Here is a 25,299-nt window from a genome sequence, read left to right on the forward strand (position 1 = left end):
GGATCTACAATAGATTATACTTAGAAGATGGGCTGACTCAGCCAAATTCAGTATAGAATCTGACAGGGATACCATCGGGCCTGAAGCTTTGATCAGCTTTAACAATCTCAGCCATTTCTTAACACCACTGGCACCAATACTTCTTTCATTCATCTTTTCAGTGGTACAAGGACTGAATTGGAGAAATTCTCCTGGGTTTTACTTTGCAAAGGAAATTTGAAAATGTAGTTAAGCATTTCAGCTTTTGCTCTGCTACCCTCAATTTCAGTTCCTGTCTCATTCACTAGGGCTGGACGCTAACTTTGTGCATTAACAGCCTTTACACAGGAACAGAATCTCTTTGGTTTTTGTGAAATGTCATTTTCACAATATTCTGCTATGGTAGTCACTGAAGGCATCACTAGTTGATATCTTGACAGCCAAATGCATTTCATTCAGTATCTATCTATAGCCCTACTATTTGTTTTGCACCTATTATGCAGTAATCTTTGTTTGTTTAGAAGTTTCTTTGCAGTGACTGTATATCATAGAGTTTCCCTAATGGCAGTAAATAGACAACCTTGACATAATTTACTTTTAGATATGCACTGTGAAGTGTTGGATGAAAGTTCAGCCTATTCCCCTGGCATGTTTCACTCAGACTTGCATTTCTTCTTAAAATTCAAAGTTGCTCTTGTTCATCAGCATTTTTCACCTAACACAGAAACAACTCCAGCTGTGGAAGAGAACCCTTCCAATGGTACACTACAAAGATGAAATTTCACTGGATGAAATATGTTAATGTTAAAGAAGATTATGTTGAAAAACATTCTGTAAACATAAATGCACGTTTTTCAGTATGAGGCAGAGAACTTTCGAGACCTCCCTCCTATCTTCACTGATTTCATCTCTACTGGTTACACTTATTACACATTTCAGTTAATTCTGAAGTCCATTATGAAGTGCACAGCAGAAGACACAGCCCACTGTACCACATATTTACATTTCATCCTTCTCCATTACCTCATACAATTCTGTCTGTATTATGTCTGAAATGCAAAGTCTTTTTTGTGAGGTAAGGGAGATTGTTACACACAGAGAAATAATCCATTTTAAAAATGACATTCCTACAGCGTGACTATATCAAAACTATGGAAATGCTGGAAAGGCATTATTTCAGTGGATAAAAAGTGGTATTATTGGTTTGTCCCATGCATGATATCTTTATGTAATTACTGATGCAAGGGGATGGGAGATTGTCACCCCCAAGGAAGTTGCATCACAGGAATGCCATTTTTGAAAATACTGCAGTGAATGGAAAGAGTAATGACTCAAGAAATAAACTCTGGAATTTTGGTGTATGGAGTTATTACTCCTTCTATGAAAACAGGCAACAAATGTTCATTATATTGAGGTATTAAGTGGTGTGATTCATTACCATTTGGAAAGCAAGTATTCATTTATTTGCATACCATTTATATATATATATATATATATATATATATATATATATATATATATATATATATATATATATATATATATATATATTTATTTATTTCTTTTCACACATTTTGTAATTCTTCCATGAGGTCTTCCATGAGATCCTATAGCTCTGATATTTTGCTTTCATGGACTTTTACATGCTTGTAGTATTGTGATTCTTCACTGAATAACTGTCTATTAAAGTTGGAAATCTGCTGCTTGCTTTAGAAAATATGTTGCTCTGACATCCACAAATCCACAAAAATATTTATATAATAGGGCACCAGGTGGTGGTGATGAAAGGACTAATGCACATATAGCTGAGCACGACCTCACAAATTAAGTTCTGACACAGGTAAACAAGAAAAATTATCCAGTCAGTATACTCTGTGACCTTGCTACAGTCTGTGACATCATGCCTTCTACAAATGGCATCTAACCTTCAGAATAGAAAGTAGAGGGTCACACTGGTGCACTTAGACACAAGAACGAAACAAACTTGACAATTGTATAACATCAAATGTGGGTCCCATAAGTGACAGTACCAGGTCTGTTGTTTATCTTAGGTCAAATTATGATGATCCCTCAAGTACAGGGAACAAAAATTTATGGTCACATGCCATGTGGATTCACCTTTCAGCTCACAGCAGTCCCCACTGTACTCTGTCGACATCACATTGGGGCGACATGGTGGCCATCTATGCCATTGAGCGGCTCCTCCTGGGTCTTGGTGTCTGCAGCTGGTCCCACACCATTGGACAGGTCACCGGCCACACGTGTCAGCTGCAGTGAGTTGGAGCCCTGCACACAGATATATACTGGCTGTAGCCACTGACTGTACTAGAGCCAAATATGAGAAACTTTAAACTGTCAATATTTTATGGAACTTTTCCAAGGCCTTCAGATGCACAGATCATTTAATTCTACAAGAGAAACTATAAAATGTTGCATTGTGAATAGAGTCTTGTCTCAAGGACAGAAAACAGACCACATTAACAAATTGTAATACAGGAACAAAACCAAATTCACAGTGAGAGAAACACTAAGTATGGAGATCCACAAGGTTCAGTATTTGGCCCACTACTGTTTTGACCTAAATAAAACGTGATATATTGTTGAGCAATATTTCTGAGCGTTTTGTTATGAGAAATCCATGCTATCCAGTGGCTTGTTACAGAATAACTGCATCTAGTTTGACACTTTACACAAATTTTTTTCATATCTGGATTGGGCTGTGCACTAAGCTTTTATTTGATTCAGCTGCTATATTCGGGACCTAATTGTTAAATATTGTATATTGTACTGTCATGGTAAGCTATTTGGACGTCACTTATAACTCCCTGCAACTGACTTTACGAGAATATAATGATTTCAAAGCAATCTAATAAACAGGACATTGAACTTACAGAGACACAGAACTACACTGTCCACTGGTTGTAGCTTTTCTGATCTGGTATGAAGATATTATGATATGGTTTGCCATCCATGTGAGAATATTTCATTATAGCATCACTGTATTGTTCCTTCCACTGCATTCAGTGAACCTTCACACTAGATGTATTGGCCAACTCGATCCATACTACTCTGCACTACTGTTAACATACAGCTAACACTGCCAGAAAAGAAACCTGAGAAAGTACTGAGCTGTTTGAAAAGCCAGCTTGAGGGCTAGGACTAAAGTGGACATTATTGACATTGGCAGCAAGAACTGTGAGCAAATTGAACAAATTTGTTTCCAAACAAGACACACAGTGCATAAAATAAATGTTGGGTTGCAAATGTCTATGATATGCAGACATTTGCAGCACAACCACATCACAATACCTTCACAGCAGGCCAGAAAAGCTACACCCAGGCCTATCACTGAAGCCTGTTTGTGTACAGTGTAGTTTTGCCTTTCTTTAAGGTTACAGTTCTGTTAGTTTGGTTACTCTGAAATCTTCTTCTTCTTCTTCTTCTTCTTCTTCTTCTTCTACTACTACTACTACTACATAAGCCAGTTGCTGGAAGTTATAAGTGAACTTTAAGTAACTTTCAACAATAAGTACAATGTAGAGTAGTTAACAGTAACTTTCTGAATATAGTGGGTAAGTTAAATAAAAACTTAGTTTCTCCAGGGAATTATCTAATTCTCTTAGGAAATGGCTTTCAAAGACTGCTATCTGAAATACACCTCTATGATACTGGAAAGGTGGAGATTCAGTCACTGAGTAAATAAGTGAAGACTAAGAACTCTCAGGTACATGATGGATTATCTAGCGGAATACTAAAGCAATGTGCTGCCTATGTTGGTCCAGTACATGGCCAAATTTGTAATTCTTCTTTTAGGAATGTTTAGTTTCCTGAATGATTAAAGAACATAACAGTGAAACCACTTTATAAAAAAAAGAGAGAAAAGGATAATGGAGACAAATTCACATTTCAGTGCCAATGGCTTTTCAGAAGAAGTTTAAAAAAATTAATAAGTAGCAATAATATTTTGTCTAATTCAAGTAATTGTGCAACTGGGAATTTGCAGAAGTGACTTTATACTGGCTGACAAACCCAGTGACTGTACATGGTTGTGCACGAACTGACCTCTGCTCTGTAGCAGCAGCTATTTACAGATGCATATAAATCTGTCTTTACAGAACAATAAATTATGTATAAGATTTTTGAAAACATAGTCAGTGATCTTAAAAGTAGTTAAAATCAGGACTCTTTTAAATTTTAATTTTAATAAACTATGCAGTTGTTGAATTTCAACAGTAACATAAAAGACAGAAAAGTAGAGAAAACATATATACATTAAGCAATTAAGTTATTTTGATTAACAACTAGCTGGATGCACAAAAAACAGCACATGTAGCTGGTTCTGGTTTTATCAGCAAAATTTTAAGTGTGTACTAGGATTGTGTGGAAGAAAACATTGAGATTTGAGGGGTCTCACTAAAATCCATCATCCTGGTGCTGTAGGGAACAGAACACCATGTTATAGTAAAAGTAGCTTCTTTTCCACATTTTCAAAGGTCTAAACGAAAAAATTTTACTGTGCAATCAAGTTTTGAACACAACACAACTGTTCAGAAGAGGAAAGTTTACACTTTTATCACAAATGCAATGTAGAATGAAATGAGTCAGTTCTTAATTGCAAAAGCCAGAGAATCTGAAATCTGTTCAATACTGCCCCACCTACCACAAATGAAAAGAAAGTTTCAGGTAAACCCTAGGTATTTTTTGGCATAGACTCCAAATCTGCGATGAAATGAAGATTTCCATTTGAAAATAAAAAATTGACCACTGCATTGTGGGAATGGAAGTTAGTGGGTAGCACATATATATACAATCCAAATGGTGCTCCGTATATCTGAAAGAATGCCTATTCACTGTGAAGTAGCACTGAAGGATGCATCAGAATGCATGGTAAGCGCATGCCTGTAGCATATACTTCTATGTAACACACAGATGGGAAAGAGAGGACACATTGGGCCATATCTCAACAGATACTGGTTTCCGAACACATCTTTTATTCCATTTTTGACCAATATTAGCTCCTATAGGTATATGTAACAATTTTCTATAATACCCTGTATATGCAATGGGTGACATCACAGTAAGTGGAGGAACTGTACCTCACTACATTCTGCCATGTCTAAATATAATATGTCAGGCTCTTACTTTCTCCCCATTTTATTATCAGTTTCTTGGTAGTTCTCCTTTTACCTTAAGTTGCTTTGTTTGCAGAAATATTGAGCTTTTCGGTCACCCCGACACCGCTATATGTGATCCAACATGACACACGGCATTTCCTGTAAGCTCAATCTCTCTGGTGAGCGAGATGACCTTCGACAAATGATCGGCATATATAGTGGAGCCATTCTTCTGACTCTCAGCATCCATTAAGTCACAGAGCATGTTGTGTAGCTACATCATAGAAGCTGAGTTGTCAGATCGGCCCCAGTGGGGTCACAGCAGAATGGCTCATGTGACTTTTTTTAAAACTAAGTGCCAAGATTAGTCTCTTGAGAGCCATTTAGGCCACTAGACTAAATACATTCTGCAGTTGAGAAAGACACTTTATAATTTAATAATAAAATTAAATAAATTAAGTTTAATAATAAAGTTAAGGACAAAAGAGATAAAGCTAGTGTTCTTTATGCCACAGAATCTTGGTCAAACACATGTAAATAAATAGTATGTGGCCTGTGAAAAGTACGACACTGCTGGTATATATCGCATCAGTTGTGACAATTGTCCTGCCAGGTATGTGTGGCAGACTGGCAGAGGGTCTGCTATTACGTTTCGAGAACATGATAGTCTGAGAAATTTGAGGTCTACTTTAAGTAGCCACTTATGTGATTCTGGCCACTCCATAACAGGTGTAGTCAATAATTTAAAGGTCTTACACAGAGAAGTGAAGGACTAGATCTTTAAAGGATGAGATTGAAATTATGTGGAGTCTAAAGCTATACCCCAAACACATCCTTAACAATCAGCTGGAGTTAAGACGTTAAAATATACTGTCTAACTTTGATTACCTTTCAAAGATGTAGTGTCATATTTGCTTGGTTATTGATCCTGGGCTTGTTGTTACATGTTCTTACATCTGGTCTATTTGGTTTTACAATTTTTTTGCCGACATATTTTATAATTTATATGATTATGCTGTGTAACAGAGGCCTCAAACATTCCCAAGATATTTTGATTGAATAAAAGTGTTTGTAGCTTTCCCTGCTATGTGCACGGTGATGCTAGTGCCCTCCATGATACACATGAACACACTGGCACACTGAGCAGGCTGAAGCATTGCTGTCTGCAGCTTCCCAGTATGAAGTGAGGATTCATAACCAGGGGCGTTCAATGTATCTAGCTGGGGCTTTTACTTTTCTTGTTTTTTTATTTTGCTCTTTTCACTGTAGGTAGGTGCACATTTAATATTTCAGTTTTCAACCTGTCAATTTGAATTACGACATCCCGCTTGTTGTGGGTAACAGTACTTTACTTTGAGATGTCGTCCCCCACTCCTTTTTGTATCAGGGGTTAAACATTTCACTGATGTGTATTTCATATTGGTTGTCATCAGCATAGGTTATTAGGATAGCTATCTGTTTATCATAATGTTCATTGTACATTTCCTATCTTGTACACCTGAAGATGTGATTTTAAATCACGAAAGTTTTTGTGTTCCCATAATAGTTCATATACAAGTGAAAGAGGTTTATTTCAGAAACACTTCATAATTAACTCCACCACTAAAACAGTTTTTAATTCAACAGTAAATGTGTCTCCAAAGAGATTATATCTGAAATTGACTGCCTAATCACTTGTCAGGGCATCGCTCAGGTGGAGACAGTGCTGCCACTGTTACCACTGCCACTCACCCTGCCCCTCTCCTCACGAGCAGCGCCCTCCGGACTGGCGGCACGAAGAGGTCGGGGTCTGGTGGCGGCACGCTGCGGTCCCCCTCGCAGGCGATGCCCGCCACCCACGACGCAACGGCGCCCACGACGAGTGTCAGCAGGAATCCCAGCACGACGACCCACAGGTACGACACGCGGTACAGGTGGAAGTACTCGCTGCAATGTGGGGGATAATACGTATTGTACATACGTGTAACATGTGGATCCCAGGAGTGGGGTGCATGTGACATCACGATATAACTGCCGATGTTCTTGTTGTGGTCTTCAGTCCAGAGACTGGTTTGATGCAGCTCTCCGTGCTACTCTAACCTGTGCAAGCTTCTTCATCTCCCAGTACTTACTGCATCCTACATCCTTCTGAATCTGTTTAGTGTATTCATCTCTTGGTCTCCCTCTACGATTTTTACCCTCCACGCTGCCCTCCAATACTAAATTGGTGATCCCTTGATGCCTCAGAATATGTCCTACCAACCAATCCCTTCTTCTAGTCAAGTTGTGCCACAAACTCCTCTTCTCCCCTTTTCTGTTCAATAGCTCCTCATTAGTTATGTGATCTACCCATTTAATCTTGAGCATTCTTCTGTAGCACCACATTTTGAAAACTTCTATTCTCTTCTTGTCTAAACTACTTATCATCCACATTTCACTTCCATACGTTTCTACACTCCATACAAATACTTTCAGAAACGACTTCCTGACACTTAAATCTATACTCAATGTTAACAAATTTCTCTCCTTCAGAAATGCTTTTCTAGCCATTGCCAGTCTACATTTTATATCCTCTCTACTTTGACCATTGTGAGTTATTTTGCGCCCCAAATAGCAAAACTCATTTACTACTTTAAGCGTCTCATTTCTTAATATAATTCCCTCAGCATCACCCAATTTAATTCGAGTACATTCCATTATCCTCGTTTTGCTTTTGTTGATGTTCATCTCATATCATCCTTTTAAGACACTGTCCATTCCGTTCAGCTGCTCTTCCAGGTCCTTAGGTGTCTCTGACAGAATTACAATGTCATCGGCAAACCACAAAGTTTTTATTTCTCCTCCATGGATTTTAATTCCTACTCCAAATTTTTCTTTTGCTTCCTTTACTGCTTGCTCAATATACGGATTGAATAACATTGGGGATAGGCTACAACCCTGTCACAGTCCCTTCCCAACCACTGCTTCCCTTTCATGCCCCTTAAGTCTGCAATCTGGTTTCTGTACAAATTGTAAATAGCCTTTCTCTCCCTGTATTTTACTCCTGCCATCTTCAGAATTTGAAAGAGAGTATTCCAATCAACTTTGTCAAACACAGGCTTGCCTTTCCTTAATCTATTCTCTAAGATAAGTCATAGGGTCAGTATAGCCTCACATGTTCCAACATTTCTACTGCCAATACGGAATTTTAATTGAACGCTACTCTTTCCGTTTACTAAACTACCCCATACACTGTGCATTTTTTCATATTTCCATCCTTTTATTCTCAGGTGATGCTTCATTCCACTATTATGAGTCACATTTGAATGTTTTCTGCATATTCTTTACTGATTTTATGTTAATCTCGTTTTATGAGACATTGTATTTCATTAATAGTTGCTTGTAGGTGGAAGGTACACAGTGTTTCAATAGCTTTTCAATAAATTATTAGGAACAGTATAAATGTATTGAAGTACTCATATATGCAGAAATGTTAAGAATAATCAAGAAGTTAGTATTGATTAGAATGAAAGCAGTTGCTGACGTGTGTGAATATTACCAGACTATCAGTTTAGTAAGTCATGGTTGTAAAATACTAAAACAAGTTCTTTACAGAAGAATGGAAGAACTGGTAGAAGCTGACCTGGTGGAAAGTTTGTATAGATTCTGGAGAAATGCAGCAAAATATGAGGCAATAGTGATCCTACAACTTATCTTAGAAGATACATTAAGGAAAGGCAACACTACATTTACAGTATTTGTAGACTTAAGAAAGCTTTTGACAGCCTTGACTGGAATGCTCTCTTTTAAATCCTGAAGATAGTAGGGGTAAAATACAGGGAGCAAGAGGCTATTTACACCATGTGGAAGTTATAACAGTTGGGGGAATAGAGGAAAGCAGTCATTGAGTGAGTGAGGCAGGATTGTAGGTCTATCACTAATGTTATTCAATCTGTACATTGAGCAAGAAGAAAAGGAAACCTAAGAAATATTTGGAGTAGGCATTAAAGTTCAAGGAGAAGAAATAAAACTTCTGAGGTCTGTCAATGACAGTGTAATTCCCTCAGAGGCAGCAAAGGCCTTGGAAGTGCAGTTGAAAATTATGGACAGTGTCTTGAGAGGAGGATATAAGGTAAACATCAACTAAAGCAAAACAAGGATAATTGGATATAGTTTAATTAAACCAAGTTATGCTATGGGGATTAAATTAGGAAATGACACACTTGAAACAGTAGACGAGTTTTGTTATTTGGGCATCAAAATAACTTAGGATGACTGAAGTAGAGAGGACATAAAATTTAGACTGGCAATGGCAAGTAAGGCGTTTCTGAAGAAGAGAAATTATGTTAAAATTGAGTATCAATTTAAGCTTTAGGAAGTCACTTCTGAAGCTATTTTTATCAGTGTATGTAGCCATGTTCGGAAGATAGAGTTCACACATGAAGAGACTAGAAGCCTCTGAAATGGGGTGCTATAGAAGAGTGTTGTAAATTTAATGCCTAGATTGTGTAACTAATGAGGAGGTACTAAATACAGTTGGGGGGCACAACCGCACTAGAGGAAGTAATCGGTTGATAGGAGACATTCTGAGATACCAGGTGATCAATTCTGTACTGGAGGGAAGTGGGGGTGGGAGGGAAGGGGGCTGTAAAAATCATACAGGGAGACCAAGACATGAACAGAGTAAGCAGATTCAGTAGGATGTACGTTGCAGTAGTTACTCAGAGATGGAGAGTCTTGCACAGGCTAGAGTAGCATGGAGAGCTGCATCAAACCAGTCTCTGGACTGAAGGCCACAACAACAGCAATAACAAATAATAATAATAATAATAATAAATAACAAAATATATGTTCACATTTTGTGCATGTCCAGGTGTGCAATGGGAACATGTGGTGATAAACACTGGAACCAATCCTTATATCGTTCAGTGTAATAGCATCGGTGCTCTTTTTACACACTCGTGATCTACAGCCTTAACTAAGACAGGTAGTGCAAAGCTGATCTTCACTAATTTTCTCTTTTAGTTCCAGGTGAGAACATAGGAAGGCAGGTTGTGGTGTCGACACTGCATTATCTGTGGCTAACATTATCCCAGGCTGAAGTTATCGCTGAATTGTTACTCGATATTTTATTAAAAAGATTTATGAATGTAAGTCCTATATGCTATGGAAGGTAGAAAGTGTACGAGATGTGGCAGTAGCTGCTCCATGCCTGCTCGGGTGACTTTTGGCACCCACTGTCCACAACCTCCTCACTGCCCCACTACTACTGCAGGCCGACACCACCGTGGACAGTGAAGCTCTTGACACTGTGCTTCCAGGTGACCAGCTGAGTTGCGAAATGCACGTTCCTGTATGATATTTCAACAACAGACACAGTTGTCACCTTTGGGAGCTGCTAGCTGGGTCACTATGCATACTTGCTGCCTGGCCTACAACTGGACCGAAACACTGTCTACGTCACACAGTTATTCGTAGCTGAGACTGATTCCTAGTGCCAGTTACACACTGTGATCCTCTTTTGTTTTTCAGAGACCGCACTGATATTCCGTGAAATGCAAATGCCTTCAGTGTTTACCACCCCTGGTGGGCAAGGTGCCCAGCCTTATTTAAACTGCTATCTCCATCCCAGTTTACTAAACTTTTTGGACTTCTTTGTATTGCTAGAATCCTTAATTACAGCGTCCCAGAAATTTTGTGTTTACACGAGGACACTGGCCTTAGAGCATTTCATCTTGAGATTATATCAGAGGCAGTGCTCAGCAACAACTGATTTGCCAAGCTGTTTTAGTTGGGTGTGCCAGTGAACCTGTTCTCAATTGTTCTACTAGTCTGCCCGATGTAAGATATGCTACATACACTTGACCTTCTGAGAAGAACATCATCTCTAATATTGCAAGCCACATTGCTTATCTTTGTTGACGTGAGTGAAAGACTGTGGATGCCATTTTCCATACAGGCATACTAATTTCAGTAGATATTGAGTAATTATTTGTATGTAACCTCGCCCCCCCCCCACCCCACCCCCACCCCCCTGTATCTCAGGAGTTGATTACAAAGCCCACTCAGTGTACCAATCCAACTAACCTCTATTTCAATACACTTCTTGTAGATGATATAATTCTGCAGCAGTGCTCTCATGATATGACACTACACGAGGAAGGCTTTGTTGCAATGCCCATAGTTCGTAATAATGGCACAGTACAATGAGCCTACACCTGTGTAGTTCTGGAGTACATCGGATAGTGATTCAGCTGGAACTAATGTATAAAGTAATATATCTTTTGTTATTATAATATTTTGTAACAATAGCAAAATGTATTTCCTTAGTTTTAATTTATTGATTTATTTTGATGTTTGGGGACCCATGTTTCTTATGTCACATTTAACTATATTCCTTTATTTCTGAAAGCCTATGCCTTTGTATTTTGAGTTTCCAGGATGAAATACTGATAACCATATGTGAAAAATTATGTTCCCACTTATCAATTATCAGCAGAGAATTTTGGTCTTATCAATATTTAAAACTGTTAAAACCCCATTTTAAATTTATTGCATCTGACACTAATTGATTATTCAAGCTTAACAAAACTTAAATCACTATTTGGTTAAAGTATTATACACATTCCATTTGTGAACAAATATTGATATGAGTGATACTCTACAATCCATCTTATATCTTTGGTTTATGTTTCTCTAGCTGGAGGTAGTTGGCAGTGAGCTGTGGAGAAAGGAACCCGTTTTGTAACTGTGTTGATGATCAGACATGTGGAGGCAAAACTGCAACTTCTCTCCATTGCACCCATGTGAAACACATTGTTTATGTGTGAACAAATCTGAAAAACTGAAATTTATTATTTTATTTATTTCTTTATTTTTTTTTTTAAGAATTTTATTTTATACCTGATTAGATAATTCTGAGAACATGACAGAAATGCATTGTTTACTATTTTATTGCATGAATGAATTGTGCTAGTATACTGAGACCAAGAAGGAGAAGGATATATTGTTCTGAAACGTTGTCAAGATCCAGACACCCTTTTGATAAAATCATACCCCATTTTTTTTCCAGACAGCAAGCAAGAACAACAAGTACAACAATGTACTTATGATTAGTGTTATTCTTAACTATTTATTGTTCACTATGTTAATGAAATATTTCTAGCACCTGAGCCCTGCAATTTCTTTTAGTCAACTCTACATATCGTGTCCACAGACAGACGTGTGACTTTTTATTGCAACAATTATTCAAACATATTTTAATCATACAGCAGGACACGGTGGCTTTAGAAGACCCACTACATACCAGCTAGCAAAATATCTGGAACACCAAGAGAATGTGTATTTCAGAAAAAATTGTGTCATCTCAGTAAAACAAACATGTGAAGCAGTGCAGCAGGAGCTAGGAGTCAAACTCAGCTATAAATAGTGGTGTAATACAAATTTTAACATCATTCTTTACAAAAAGATATCTCCAAGTCAAAAACAAAGTCATATTCTATGCGAAAATGGGAACATGTCTTTCAGCACCCATGTAAGGAACTATAATCTGGGAACTTCCCTCCATTACTCAACAAAATAGACCAATTAGTACAAAATAAGTCATTAGGTGGAATCCTTGGGAATCTCTGTGCACCCCCCCCCCCTTCCTTCCCTTCCAAATTGGGGCATCTTTACATTCTCACTGTGCACTCAGAGCTGTGAGGAGCGATGTGACGTGCGGTCGACAGGTGTATTACAGACACTGTCCTACAGATCTGTGCAAAACTTCATCAGGGTTTCACTGTGGTTTCCTTTTTTGCAACTGATTGGACCTTACTTTCTGAATAGCCCTCGTATGACTTTCTTAAAAAAAAAAAAAAAAAAAAGGTAAATCAAGTGTGGAATGTAACAACATTATGAAAAAGATAATTGCAGTCTCTGGCTACTGAGACCTGACTTGGTTTGTGGCCTCATCAGACAGAGACTGCTGTCATGTGGGAGTGAGCCCCATTTGAATGTCTCTGTGTGGGGGGGGGGACGTGCGCCCAATGAGGTCTTGTTGGCCAAACCCTCATTTTCTGGTGCCTGTCTGCAACTCAGTATATCTGCTATATGGTGAGTAGCAACTATACTTTTCACAATACTGTTACTAAGAAATGAGATTTATGAAGAAGAATCTAGACCCCAAAACAGGTTCTATGTGCTATTAAAAATTACATATCAATAAGCAAAGTTTTTCCTCTGTAGCATGGAACCCGTGAGGTGTGGAACTAACAACTTATGACCCAAACCTTCCCCCAAGGGGATCAAAAGAATGTGTGCCTTCAAGGTTATAAACTAAATATTTTAATGTCATGCAGGTGATAGCAAAGGTGATATAATGTGTGAAAAAAGGGAAAAAAATTGAATTTTGTGAGAGTCCAGGCAGCAGGTACACTTATCAATACATCTCACGTCAACTGAAGAAGATGACTGCATCAGTCATTGAAGTATCGTGTGGAATAATGGAACTGACAACTCTGCTGAGCACCCAAAAGTACAGTGTTAATTTATGACGCTACGGAAATGTTTGAGGAGATGCTGCGGCCAACCTTGGGTCCTGGGTGGGCGGCAGCGGTGTGGCCGTTATGTTGAAGTCGCAGCCATCCGTCCTCGTGGGCAGCCTTACTGCGTCCGGCCGGGGGACGCCGAAGCCGACCCACATGGAGAAGGTGAGCCACGTGGCAAGGCCCGTTATGGCTCCCTGCAACACCGTCACATAGCAGTAGGCCTCAGTGGGAAGAGGTGATGAAAAATAGTCAAAAGAGTCTGCAGGCATCTGAGAAAAGTTCACGTCGCTCTTTCAGTTGACGGTGAGCAGAAAGAACTGAAGGATGAGAAAGCCTCGTGGGCATCTGTAGATATTTATGCAATCTGGGCAAGACTAATACTGCCATTTCTGATACCAAAGTATTTGGGAAATTCGTGTCGATTGTTAAGAAAAGTAACGAGGAAAAATGTCACTGATTACTACCCTTAAAAGTGAAGCAATGGGAAACGAACTTAACCATCCAGTGGGTTCACCATTTTTCATAACACAAGCCGGCATACGGTATACTTTGTACACTTGTAAAGAGTAGTGGTCTTTATGATACCGAGATTAAGATGTGTGAGCAAAATCATTGTTTAATCTTAGTTAGATTACACAACCGTATAATAAACTTACATACCCTTGCTAAAGCATTGCTTAACTAAACTATAATGAAATAAACTTTCATTACGTCGCTCTGTTGCCAAGGATAGGTGTTACTTGTCGGTAATGACCCACGGTATACAGCTGCATCAGACCCCAACTAACCTATTATTTCATTACTAATTAACTCGTAGAGAACAGCTTCATTAGGGGGTTTTGCTGCTAGCTCACCATCTGTGTCACTTTCGTGCGTGACCCATGAATTTTTTTTGTTTCCTAACACGCTGTTTATTTTATGTTACTGCTAATCACTTGGACATATGTCAACCACCAACCTAGCTGATGCAAAAACGAAGGAATTGGTATAGCCCCACAACTGTGAAACAACAATGGAATAGTGCAAAACAGTGTCATTTGTGTTGGCGGACTTTTTACTGATTGTTGCCGCTTAATGATGTCGGCAAAGATACGGACATTCTATAGTTCACAAAGCTGACCATCAACTGAGCTGTGTGTTAATAAATGTGAAGAGAAACGAACACATTGTTCCACAGTGTTGGGATATCATTTAATAACAGTGCACCACATTCAACTATCAAGCAGCAGAAGGTGCAGATGTTTATGTGCAAGTTCGGTAAGCTAAAACTGTTATATGACATATACTGAGCTGTTACAATTCTCGCAATGTCTGTCTCAGTTTCACGGATGGCTGCCATCAGGTCAGTAAGTTGACCTTAACACTGGAATAGCAGTCTTGCATGGCTAAAACTGGTGTCTCATGTGTCAATTCCTTTACAGATACAAAGCGAGCTGGTGCATTGGTTAGCACGCTGGACTCCTACCTGGGAGGGCCACAGTTCAAATCTGTGTCTGGTCATCCACATTTAGGTTTTCCATGATTTCTCAAAATGAATCCAGCCAAACTCCAGGATGATGCCTTTGGAAGGGCATAGCAAATTTTTTTCCACATCCTTGAACATCCTGAGCTTCTGCTCCGTCTATTGATCTCAATGTTGACTGGATTAAATACTAATTTTTCCTTCCTTTCTTTCTTTCTTCCTTCCTTCCCTTCACACATGTATTGCATATTCTCAGGACCCTCCCAAATCCTGGTTTTTCAGAACTTTTGCTACAACTGGTTTCGAGATTTCATTTTATAATCATTCTTAGTATTATCTTCGGACAGGTGATATGAAAGCCTACACAAGCTATCATCCATTTTTTAACTGAGTGCTATCAGGTTCCCTCCTTTTATAATACCTTTTATCTTTCATTTATTCACACTTCTATCAGAGTACTGCTCATCCTAATTGACAATTATTTTATAGACCGATCTAAAGCAAAAGGGCTAATCATTGCAGTTGGCACTATGGCACTATTAGTTCCTTTCTCAGGGAACAGAGATGGATAGATTGGGGAATGTTAGAAGGAGGGGTAGCTCACCTGGACACCAGAATGAAAAGGAGCCACTGATTGTGACAATGAGGGCAGAGAGGATGAAGGAGGGAAAGGGAAACTTTTCTGAAAAAGAGAAATACCTTAATTTCTAACACATATTTAAGTAAGTTTTTTCTGGAAGAATTTGTTTGGAATGTGTCATTATATGGAAGTTAGACAAAAACAATAAACACTACAGACAAAAAGAAAATAGAACGTTTTCAAAATGGGTGCTACAGAAGAATGCTAAGAGACATGTGGGTTGTTTGGATAATTACGGAAGAGGTACCAAATCAAAATGGAGAGAAAATAATTGTGGCACACCTGAAAAAAGATCAGATGAGTGGTACACATCTGGAGGCATCAAAGAATCATCAGTTTGGTAACAGACGGTAAGTATGGGGGACAGAAATTGCAGAGGGAGACCGAGGCTCAAACACAGCAAGCAGGTTCAAGTGATGAAGGTTGCAGTCATTAAGCAGCTTAGACATGATGTGTTTGGGGAGAGCTGTATGTAACCAGTTTGTTGGTGATGTTCAGTATGTAATGGAACAGCTCAATTGTATCAGTGAAGTATGTGATAGACTCCTAATTTCCTTTATGGTACAACAAGATATCTTCCACAATTTTTTTGGATTACAACATTAAAAAATTAGTGTAACATTCACACACAAACTAACAAAAATTCATATAAGGAAAAATATTCTCACACAAATAATGTAATTTTAAAACTGTCATGCATATTTTGTGCATTCATGTAACTAGAAACATTCTCCCCCTCCTCCTCCTCACCATCACCACAATTACTACTACTGTTGGCATTAATATTGGATACTGAACTACAAAAATTAAAAATTAATTATAAATGAAATATGCAAGAAGTTGCTTATATTTACGATGTGATTGATACTTACAGCAAGCAATATCTTTGGATGTTTTGGACCCACTGAACCTTGGCGAGCAGCACCAGTTACAGTCTGACATGTTTTGGAAGTAAGTTTCCGTGTAGCATAAAGGCAAGGTGCATTGTGTCGTACAGGATGCGACAATTCAGATAGGGATTGTGAGGGTAAGATTAGAATAATTACTGCATGAACAGAGGCATTCAAAAATCATTCTTCCTGCACTCCGTACATGAATGCAATGGGAAGAAATCCTAATAACTGGTACAGTGGGACATACCATCTGTTATGCACTTCACAGTGACGTGTATGGTAGAAATATAGATGTAAATTATCAGTAAAGATTGAATGAAATGTGGAGAAAAGAAGTAACCTGCCTGTTACAGATCCTTTAATATAGTACACACAACGAAATTTGAACCCTAAAATCTCTTCCGCATCTGTAGATGCCTTGTGCATGGCACAACAAACCCTGATAATGAATTAACACTGAATGGCAGATAAAACAAAATCATTTATTTCAACACTGACAGAAAAACAGGTCTCATGTCGTCTCTTGTATTTACTTCTGAGAACACTGAGGGGTAATGGTACAAACAGATCACTGTGGGAGTTTGTCAGGCTTGCTATGTCTCATCTGCTTTACTTCAGTTATTTCATCACAGTGCCAATAACAATAGATAAGTGAGTTCACTACCGGTATATCTCGGCATCCCAGTTCTACACACCAGACCTCTCTAGCAGAGTCTCTGGCGAGGCAGCAGAACGAGGAGTACGTACCAGCTCGTTGGCGTGGGGCAGGAACATGCCGAGCGAGAAGAAGCCGAGCACGGGTCCGCCAACGGCGCCGAATATCGTGAGGCTGGCCTGCAGCATGCCACCCAGGAACTGCGCCATGAATGCCAGTCCCAGGAACAGCAGTCCGAACACCAGTGCCAGCAGCTTCCCCACAAGCGGCGACCGCGACTCCGCCAGTGGGTGGCCCCGGTACCGCACGTACACCGCAAAACTGCGTCACCGTTTCGTCATGAACGGCAATCGCACAGCTGGCTAGCGACCATGTACGCAGAGCCCCTGCACTAACACAGTAACTGATACCTGTCTCTGCAATGTTCCGGCGGTGGTCTCTCGGCAGTCTGTTCACGGTATCGTGACAGTAATCCGTGTTTACACCGATAGGACAAAATTGTGAGGCCGCTGCCTATTGCCAGATTCAGTGCAGCCTGGTGCACTGTAGGTATGTGATGTGAGAACAAGTGGCTATGAGCACTGTGGAAACTGCACAGTTCATTGGATTTTGGCGTACTACCGTCATTAGCATCTACGGACAGTGGTCGAAGGGTGGTGGAATCGCAAGTCGGTGACAAGGTGTTTAATGTCTGTGCCAGTTAACAGAGTGTGGAGGTCTGTGGCTCGCCTGCTCTGTGAAGAAGCACGGATGGCAGTCTTAGCGATATCTGAACGAATTCACCATACGCAGCGAGAACTAGCGGAAACTAGCAGTAAGCTCTTACATCTCCATTTATACATCAGTAACATAATGCAGTGTTATGACTGGAATGAGGTGGACTGTAACATTCAGGACCGTGGAGATCAGTGCAGAAATGGCAACTAATAGGCAATAAGAGGAAATTCCATGGCCTACAGAAAGGCAGAGGTGAAACATCAGTCGCTGGCAACTCTCAAACTGTGATTAACATGTCTGGGAGAGAATTAACAAAATAGGAACATTCAGTTCTGTCGAAAGGAGGCAACTTTCCAGTCACGCCACTAAAGGTTCCTACGGAGGACATTATAGCGAATGTGGAGGCAGGAATCCGTTTGTTACCATCGCACTCCGTGGATGCAGTTGGGACTGAAACAGTCAGAATATTACGCCAAGCGAAACCATCTACCAGCAATTTGTCTCAATCGGAAAGGAGGGCACTGAGGGAGATCAATGCGCGTAAGAGCATTATTGTACTTGCAGCTGATAAAGGAAATGCTACGGTTTTCCTGAATACTGAAGATTATCACAAGATTAGTGACCTTTTGGATCCCACTATGTACAAAAAGCTTCAGAAGGATCCTACAACCAAAATATTGAGAAATACCAATCAACTGGTGAAACAATCTTCTCTTTCTTTGGATGATAAAAAACAACTCTGCAAAACGAAGCTTATCCACAAAGACTTTTTGGACTCCCAAAGGTGCATAAACCACAGGTCCCGTTGAGACCAATTGTGAGTGCCATAGGATCTCCGACACAAGAGGTGGCCAGATACCTCACCTGCTTGCTGCAACCACACATCGGCAGAACGGACAGTTACATTAACAACTTGGCGCATTTTATTGAAAATCTGAGGGAGCTTAACATCAGCCCAAGTGATATTCTTGTGAGCTTCGATGTAGTGTTTACCATTGTGCCTGTAAACGAAGCTATTTCATATATAGCAGATATTTTTACGACTGACATAGTGGCTTTATTTAAACACTGCCTGACAACAACTTATTTCCAGTATAACTAGTTTTACGAACAGATCGACAGGGTGGCTATGGGAAGCCCTCTCAGCCCAGCTGTTGCCAATTTATTTATGGAGATCTTCGAACAGCCAGCACTGCAGACTGCCAGTAAAAAGCCTGCTAAATGGTACCGCTATGTTGATGACACATTTGTAGTGTGGACTCATGGTGAAGAAGAGTTGGATGTCTTCTTGGTGCACCTGAACAGCATTAATCCGAAGATACAGTTTACGATGGAGAAAAAGAGCAATGGTCAACTCAATTTCCTGGATGTGTTGGTAATTAAACGGGTGGATGGGACGCTGGGCCACAAGGTATATAGAAAGAACACTCACATGGACTGATACCTCCACAAGGAATCTAACCCTCATCCTAGGCAAAAAAGAGGTGTCATTAAAACCTTGGTGGCCAGAGCCAACAAAATCTGCTATGTCCAGAGCAACAATGGTCACCTACTGGAAAAGTTTTCCTACCATTTACTAATAAGGTTACGGACCGTGTCGGGAAAGTTCTGGCCAAGTATGGGATCAAAACAATCTTCAGACCCACCAAGAAGATTAAGGAATATTTAAGAATTGCAAAAGACGCCCGACATCCCGTAGCAACACCTGGGTATACAAAATTCCATGCAGTTGCGGACAAGTATATATTGGAACAACGAAAATAAGTGTAAATACCCGCTTAGCTGAACATAAAAGAAACTGTCGCTTAGGACACATCAAAAAATCGGCCGTAGCTGAGCATGTTTTTCGAGATGGGAATCATGAAATTAAATTTAATGAGACAAGTGTTCTAGCACGAACATCCCATTATCATGCGCGCTACTATTTATAATGATTATAATGTGAAAGTATGATTAATGAAGCATCAAATGTATGTAAACGTGTCAAATGAGTTAGAAGAGAGATTGCATAATCAATGAAAAAGATTTTTATTTATTCAGGTCTAACATTAAAAACCTCTAAAATGACAGGCATCATCAATTTAATTACAGCTACCATGCTCTTAAGCAGAGAGAATGATAAAATATTTTGTACATTTTTAGTTTAGTCAGCACAATAGACACACATTCATACTTGTTTACTTTTGCAGAATTATGTTATGCTTTACCCTTTTAACAAGAAGAAACAAGAAAGCTTGTACTTATTGGCTCCATTCTCACCTGATGATGCATGTAATGGATTTATCATCATTCTCACATCCCCAGCTGGACCTGTAAGAGCTTTGGCAACTATCTACTTATCATATTTCTTTTTGTTTCGCACTTGTTGTGTGGATCGCTTGGCTCCCAGAAGCATATATGATACATATAGTGCTGTATCACCAACATTACTCGTTTTTTTTTTTTTTTCAGACCACTCTATCACTCACTCCAGTTCAACCAGTGGAACAAGTGTGAGTGTAAGTAACTGTGAACCAAATGTGATCAAAGGCTGTTCACTTACGTACCATTTACAAAAGACAGAACATTTCTTGGCAGATGCTCATTCTCCTGTATCTTCTCCTGTGCAGACCAGGCTCCAGACAACAAAAATGATCTACAATTCAAAACAAATAATAAAGTAGGCCCATCCAGTTAATGCATTTAAAAACAAACACACACACACACACACACACACACACACACACACACACACACACACACACACACACACACACACACACACATTGGTGCACAAACACCATACATCAACTGTTTTTAATACAGGGACATATGACATCCATCCACACATAGCCCACATATTCCTCTCATCGCAGCTGCAGTAGGCCTCACCTTAAAGTAATCCTCCAATGTGACGGCAGCCAGCGAGTTGACAGCTGACGAGACGGTGCTGAGGGAACCACTGAAGATGCCAGCGACGAAGAGGCCCGGCATGCCGCTCATTGTGTCCACCACATACAACGGCATCAGCTGCAAATGAAGTGCTCGTGTCATTCCGAGGGCAGCTGCATTACATCCGGCACAGGAGACCGTGACAGCGCTGACTCGGGTAAACACAGGATGGACCGACATCTGCCAGATTTCTTGTCAAATACCTCTCAGTTCAGTTACCACAACTGCATTGTAATTTGGAACTTCCTAGCAGACTAAAACTTGGTGCAGACCACGATTCAAACCTGAAATGTCACCATTCAGTGGAATGCTCTTCCTGGCTGAACTACCCTGGTACAGTTGGCACCCCATCCTCACAGTCTGACTATTGCCAGTGCCTCTCCAGTACTTTTCAAACTTCACACAAGACTACCAGTACTCCTTGCTCTATCACAAAATTATCTCAAATTACCTTATAAATTATGTAACAAGAACCAAATTTGTTACTGAAATAAAGCATCTAATTTAATTAGATATTTAGATACCTATTTACTGTGAAAAAATTGGAAAGAAAGTTTATGATAGTGCTATAAGCTTTACTGGAGTCAAGAGCAATAATTACAAGTATACACACACACACACACACACACACACACACACACACACACACACACACACACACACACACACACACACACACAACGGGTAGAATGGCCATAAGAGTGCATTACTGTTTTTTATGTTTTGTGTTGTTACCAGGTCTGGTACAATATAAAAAAGGCATGAACATATTAGGACATTAAGTGGTCATTGTGAAGGAGACAGAGAAGCTGCATAATCATATGAGAAGCGTTATCAGCACCTGCAGAGGCCTCATATTGAATTTCCATTTGGGCAGATTTTCTAATTATGCAATATCCAAATTAAATTTTTGAAAACAGCTAAAAGTCACACTTTTTTTGTTGTATTGACTGGTTTCACTCTACAGATTAACAAGAGCATCATCAGAATATACACTGTAAAAGATACAAATTGAGGCAATACAGGAAACTTACACTGACATCACATGAAGTACATATTCTCCTTTCAGTATGGTGACTTACGTTTAAAGTTGGCTGACAGGCCTAATGATTAATGTGGCTCTACTATAGTACTTAAACTTGTGTTTAAAGTGTGTTTAAAGTACAGCAGTAAACGATGACATAGATATGACAGCATGAGAGGAACATACAAGTAAATCTGTAAAAATCAAAATATCTTTCAAAATACATGATAAAAATACATATCTAAAATATCCATTCAAAAATGCATTCAAAACTACTGCATTTAAAGATATTTCTAATAGGATGATAGGGCAGGTAATATATGTTTCCAGAATGAGATTTTCTCTCTGCAGAGGAGTGTGCGCTGATATGAAACTTCCTGGCAGATTAAAACTGTATGCAGGACTGAGACTCGAACTCAGGATCTTTGCCTTTTGTGGGCAAGTGCTCTACCAAGCTCTACCAACTGGGCTACCCAAGCATGACTCACGCCCCGTTCTCAAAGCTTTACTTCTGCCAGTACCTCATCTCCTAACTTCCAAACTGTATATTAAATCATATACACACATCCAAAAAAGCTTTGCATCACCCCGGTTCCCAGAACTCCTGAAGACAGATGTTGTCTGTGGATATTGAATCACAGACACGGTCCCTTTGACTGTTCAGAGCTCCATTAAAAGTGCCCAAAGATGTAAACAACCATGCATGAGCAGCACCTATTAGATGGAGGGGACTGACAGCCAATCAGTTCCAGTGATTCCACCACGAAGGAGGTACACGGCTCATGTTGTCTATAGTTCAACCGTGCCTAGACAGTTAATACTGCAGTTTGATCATGTCTGCATTGTAACTTTGTGCCAGGAAGGCTCTCAACAAAGGAAGTGTCCAGGCGTCTCAGTGTGAACCAAAGCGATGTTGTTCGGACATGGAGGAGATACAGAGAGACAGAAACTGTTGATGAAATGCCTCAATCAGGCCGTAATACTACTGCAGTGGATGACCGCGACCTATAGACTATGGCTCAGAGGAACTCTGTCAGCAATGCCACGATGTTGAATAATGCTTTTTGTGCAACCACAGGATGTCATGACTTGACTCAAACTGTGCCCAATAGGCTGCACGGTCTGAAACTTCCCTCCCAACATCCGGGGCAAGGTCCATCTGTGCAACCATGACACCGTGCAGCGTCGTACAGTTGGGCCCCTACAACAGGCCGAATAGATCACATCAGTGTATCAAGCGTTCATGACTATGACATCATGAGTGAACTGCTTAATCTTCTTCAACTCTTGCAATCATACTCTTAATACATAGTACATGGAACAGAAAATACATTGGATTAATTAATCATCATCATCATTTAAGACTGATTATACCTTTCAGCATTCAGTCTGGAGCATAGCCCCCCTTATAAAACTCCTCCATGAGCCCCTATTCAGTGCTAACATTGGTGCCACTTCTGATGTTAAACCTATTACTTCAAAATCATTCTTAACCGAATCCAGGTACCTTCTCCTTGGTCTGCCCCAACTCCTCCTACCCTCTACTGCTGAATCCATGAGTCACTTGGGTAACCTTGCTTCTCCCATGCGTGTAAGATGAACCATCTAAGCCTGTTCGCCCTGACTGCTACATCTATAGAGTTCATTCCCAGTTTTTCTTTGATTTCCTCATTGTGGACACCCTCCTGCCATTGTTCCCATCTTCTAGTACCTGCAATCATCCTAGCTACAGTCCTATCCGCAACCTCAACCTTGTTGATAAAGTAACCTGAATCCACCGAGCTTTCGCTTCCATACAACAAAGTTGGTCGGAAGATTGAACGGTGCACAGATATCAAAGTCTCTGTACTGACTTCCTTCTTGCAGAAGAGAGTAGATCATAGCTGAGCACTCACTGCATTAGCTTTGCTACACCTCGCTTCCAGTTCTTTCACTATGTTGCCATCCTGTGAGAATATGCATCCTAAGTACTTGAAACCTGTTCTAACTCTGTTCCTCCTATTTGGAACTCAATCCATTTATATTTCTTTCCCACTGCCATTACTTTCGTTTTGGAGATGCTAATCTTCATACCATAGTCCTTACATTTCTGATCTAGCTCTGAAATATTACTTTGCAAACTATCAATCGAATCTGCCATCACAACTAAGTCATCCGCATTGCTTATTTTGTGTTCACATATCTTAATCTCACCCAGCCAGTCTATTGTTTTCAACATATGATCCATAAATAACATGAACAACAGTGGAGACAGGTTGCAGCCTTGTCTTACCCCTGAAACTAGTCTGAACCATGAACTCAATTTACCGTCAACTCTAACTGCTGCCTGATTATCCATGTAAAGACCTTTAATTGCTTGCAAAAGTTTGCCTCCTATTCCATAATCTCATAGAACAGACAATAACTTCCTACTAGGAACCCAGTCATATGCCTTTCCTAGATCTATAAAGCACAGATACAATTCCCTGTTCCACTCATAACACTTCTCCATTATTTGCTGTAAGGTAAAGATATGGTCCTGACAACCTCTAAGAGGACTAAACCCACACTGATTTTCATCCAATTGATCCTCAACTAATACTCGCACTTTCCTTTCAACAATACCTGAGAAGATTTTACCCACAACGCTGATTAAAGAGATACCTCTGTAGTTGTTACCATCTTTTCTGTTTCCATGTTTAAAGATTGGTGTGATTACTGCTTTTGTCCAGTCTGATGGAACCTGTCCCGACCCCAAGCCATTTCAGTTATCCTGTGTAGCCATTTAAGACCTGACATTCCACTGTATTTGATGAGTTCTGACTTAATTTCATCCACCCCAGCTGCTTTATTGCACTGCAATCTATTGACCATTTTCTCCACTTCCTCAAATGTGATCCTATTTCCATCATCATTCCTATCCCATTCTACCACGAAATCTGAAACATTACTGATCGCATTTTCACCTACATTGAGCAACTCTTCAAAATATTCCCTCCATCTGCCCAAGGTATCCACAGGATTCACCAGCAGTTTTCCTGACCTGTCCAAAATACTTGTCATTTCCTTCTTACCTCCCTAATTACATTCCAGAATGGTTTTCCAGCAGCTTGACCCATAGTCTCCAACCTGTTTTCAAAGTCTTCCCAAGATTTCTTCTTGGATGCTGCAATTATCTGTTTGACTTTGTTTCTTTCTTCAACATAACTTTCTCTGTCTACTTGAGTTCTAGTATGTAGCCATTTCTGATACGCCTTCTTTTTCCTTTTACAGGCTGCCTTGACTGTGTCATTCCACCAAGCTGTTTGCTTCATCCTACTTTTACACACTACTGTTCCAAGACATTCTTTAGCCACTTCTAGTACTTGTAATGGTACTTTGACTACCGCGCCTCCGCCAATACAAAGATATAATTT

At 39.8% G+C, this 25,299-nt stretch overlaps 1 protein-coding gene across 1 annotated transcript in view; it reads right to left on the reverse strand.

Moving 5' to 3' along the window:
- Positions 1-2,136: 2,136 nt before the first annotated feature.
- The window catches only part of LOC126426634 (putative sodium-dependent multivitamin transporter), a 34,999-nt gene continuing 11,836 nt past the window's right edge, over positions 2,137-25,299 (reverse strand). The window contains exons 2-6 of the mRNA XM_050088522.1: positions 20,753-20,958; positions 17,325-17,553; positions 13,625-13,776; positions 6,842-7,019; positions 2,137-2,265 (exon numbers count right to left, since the gene is read on the reverse strand). Coding sequence (XP_049944479.1) covers positions 2,137-2,265; positions 6,842-7,019; positions 13,625-13,776; positions 17,325-17,553; positions 20,753-20,958 — 894 coding nt within the window. The remainder of the gene's footprint in view (positions 2,266-6,841; positions 7,020-13,624; positions 13,777-17,324; positions 17,554-20,752; positions 20,959-25,299) is intronic.

Source organism: Schistocerca serialis, chromosome 11 (genome assembly GCF_023864345.2).
Source record: "Schistocerca serialis cubense isolate TAMUIC-IGC-003099 chromosome 11, iqSchSeri2.2, whole genome shotgun sequence".
Classification (NCBI taxonomy): Eukaryota; Metazoa; Arthropoda; class Insecta; order Orthoptera; family Acrididae; genus Schistocerca; species Schistocerca serialis.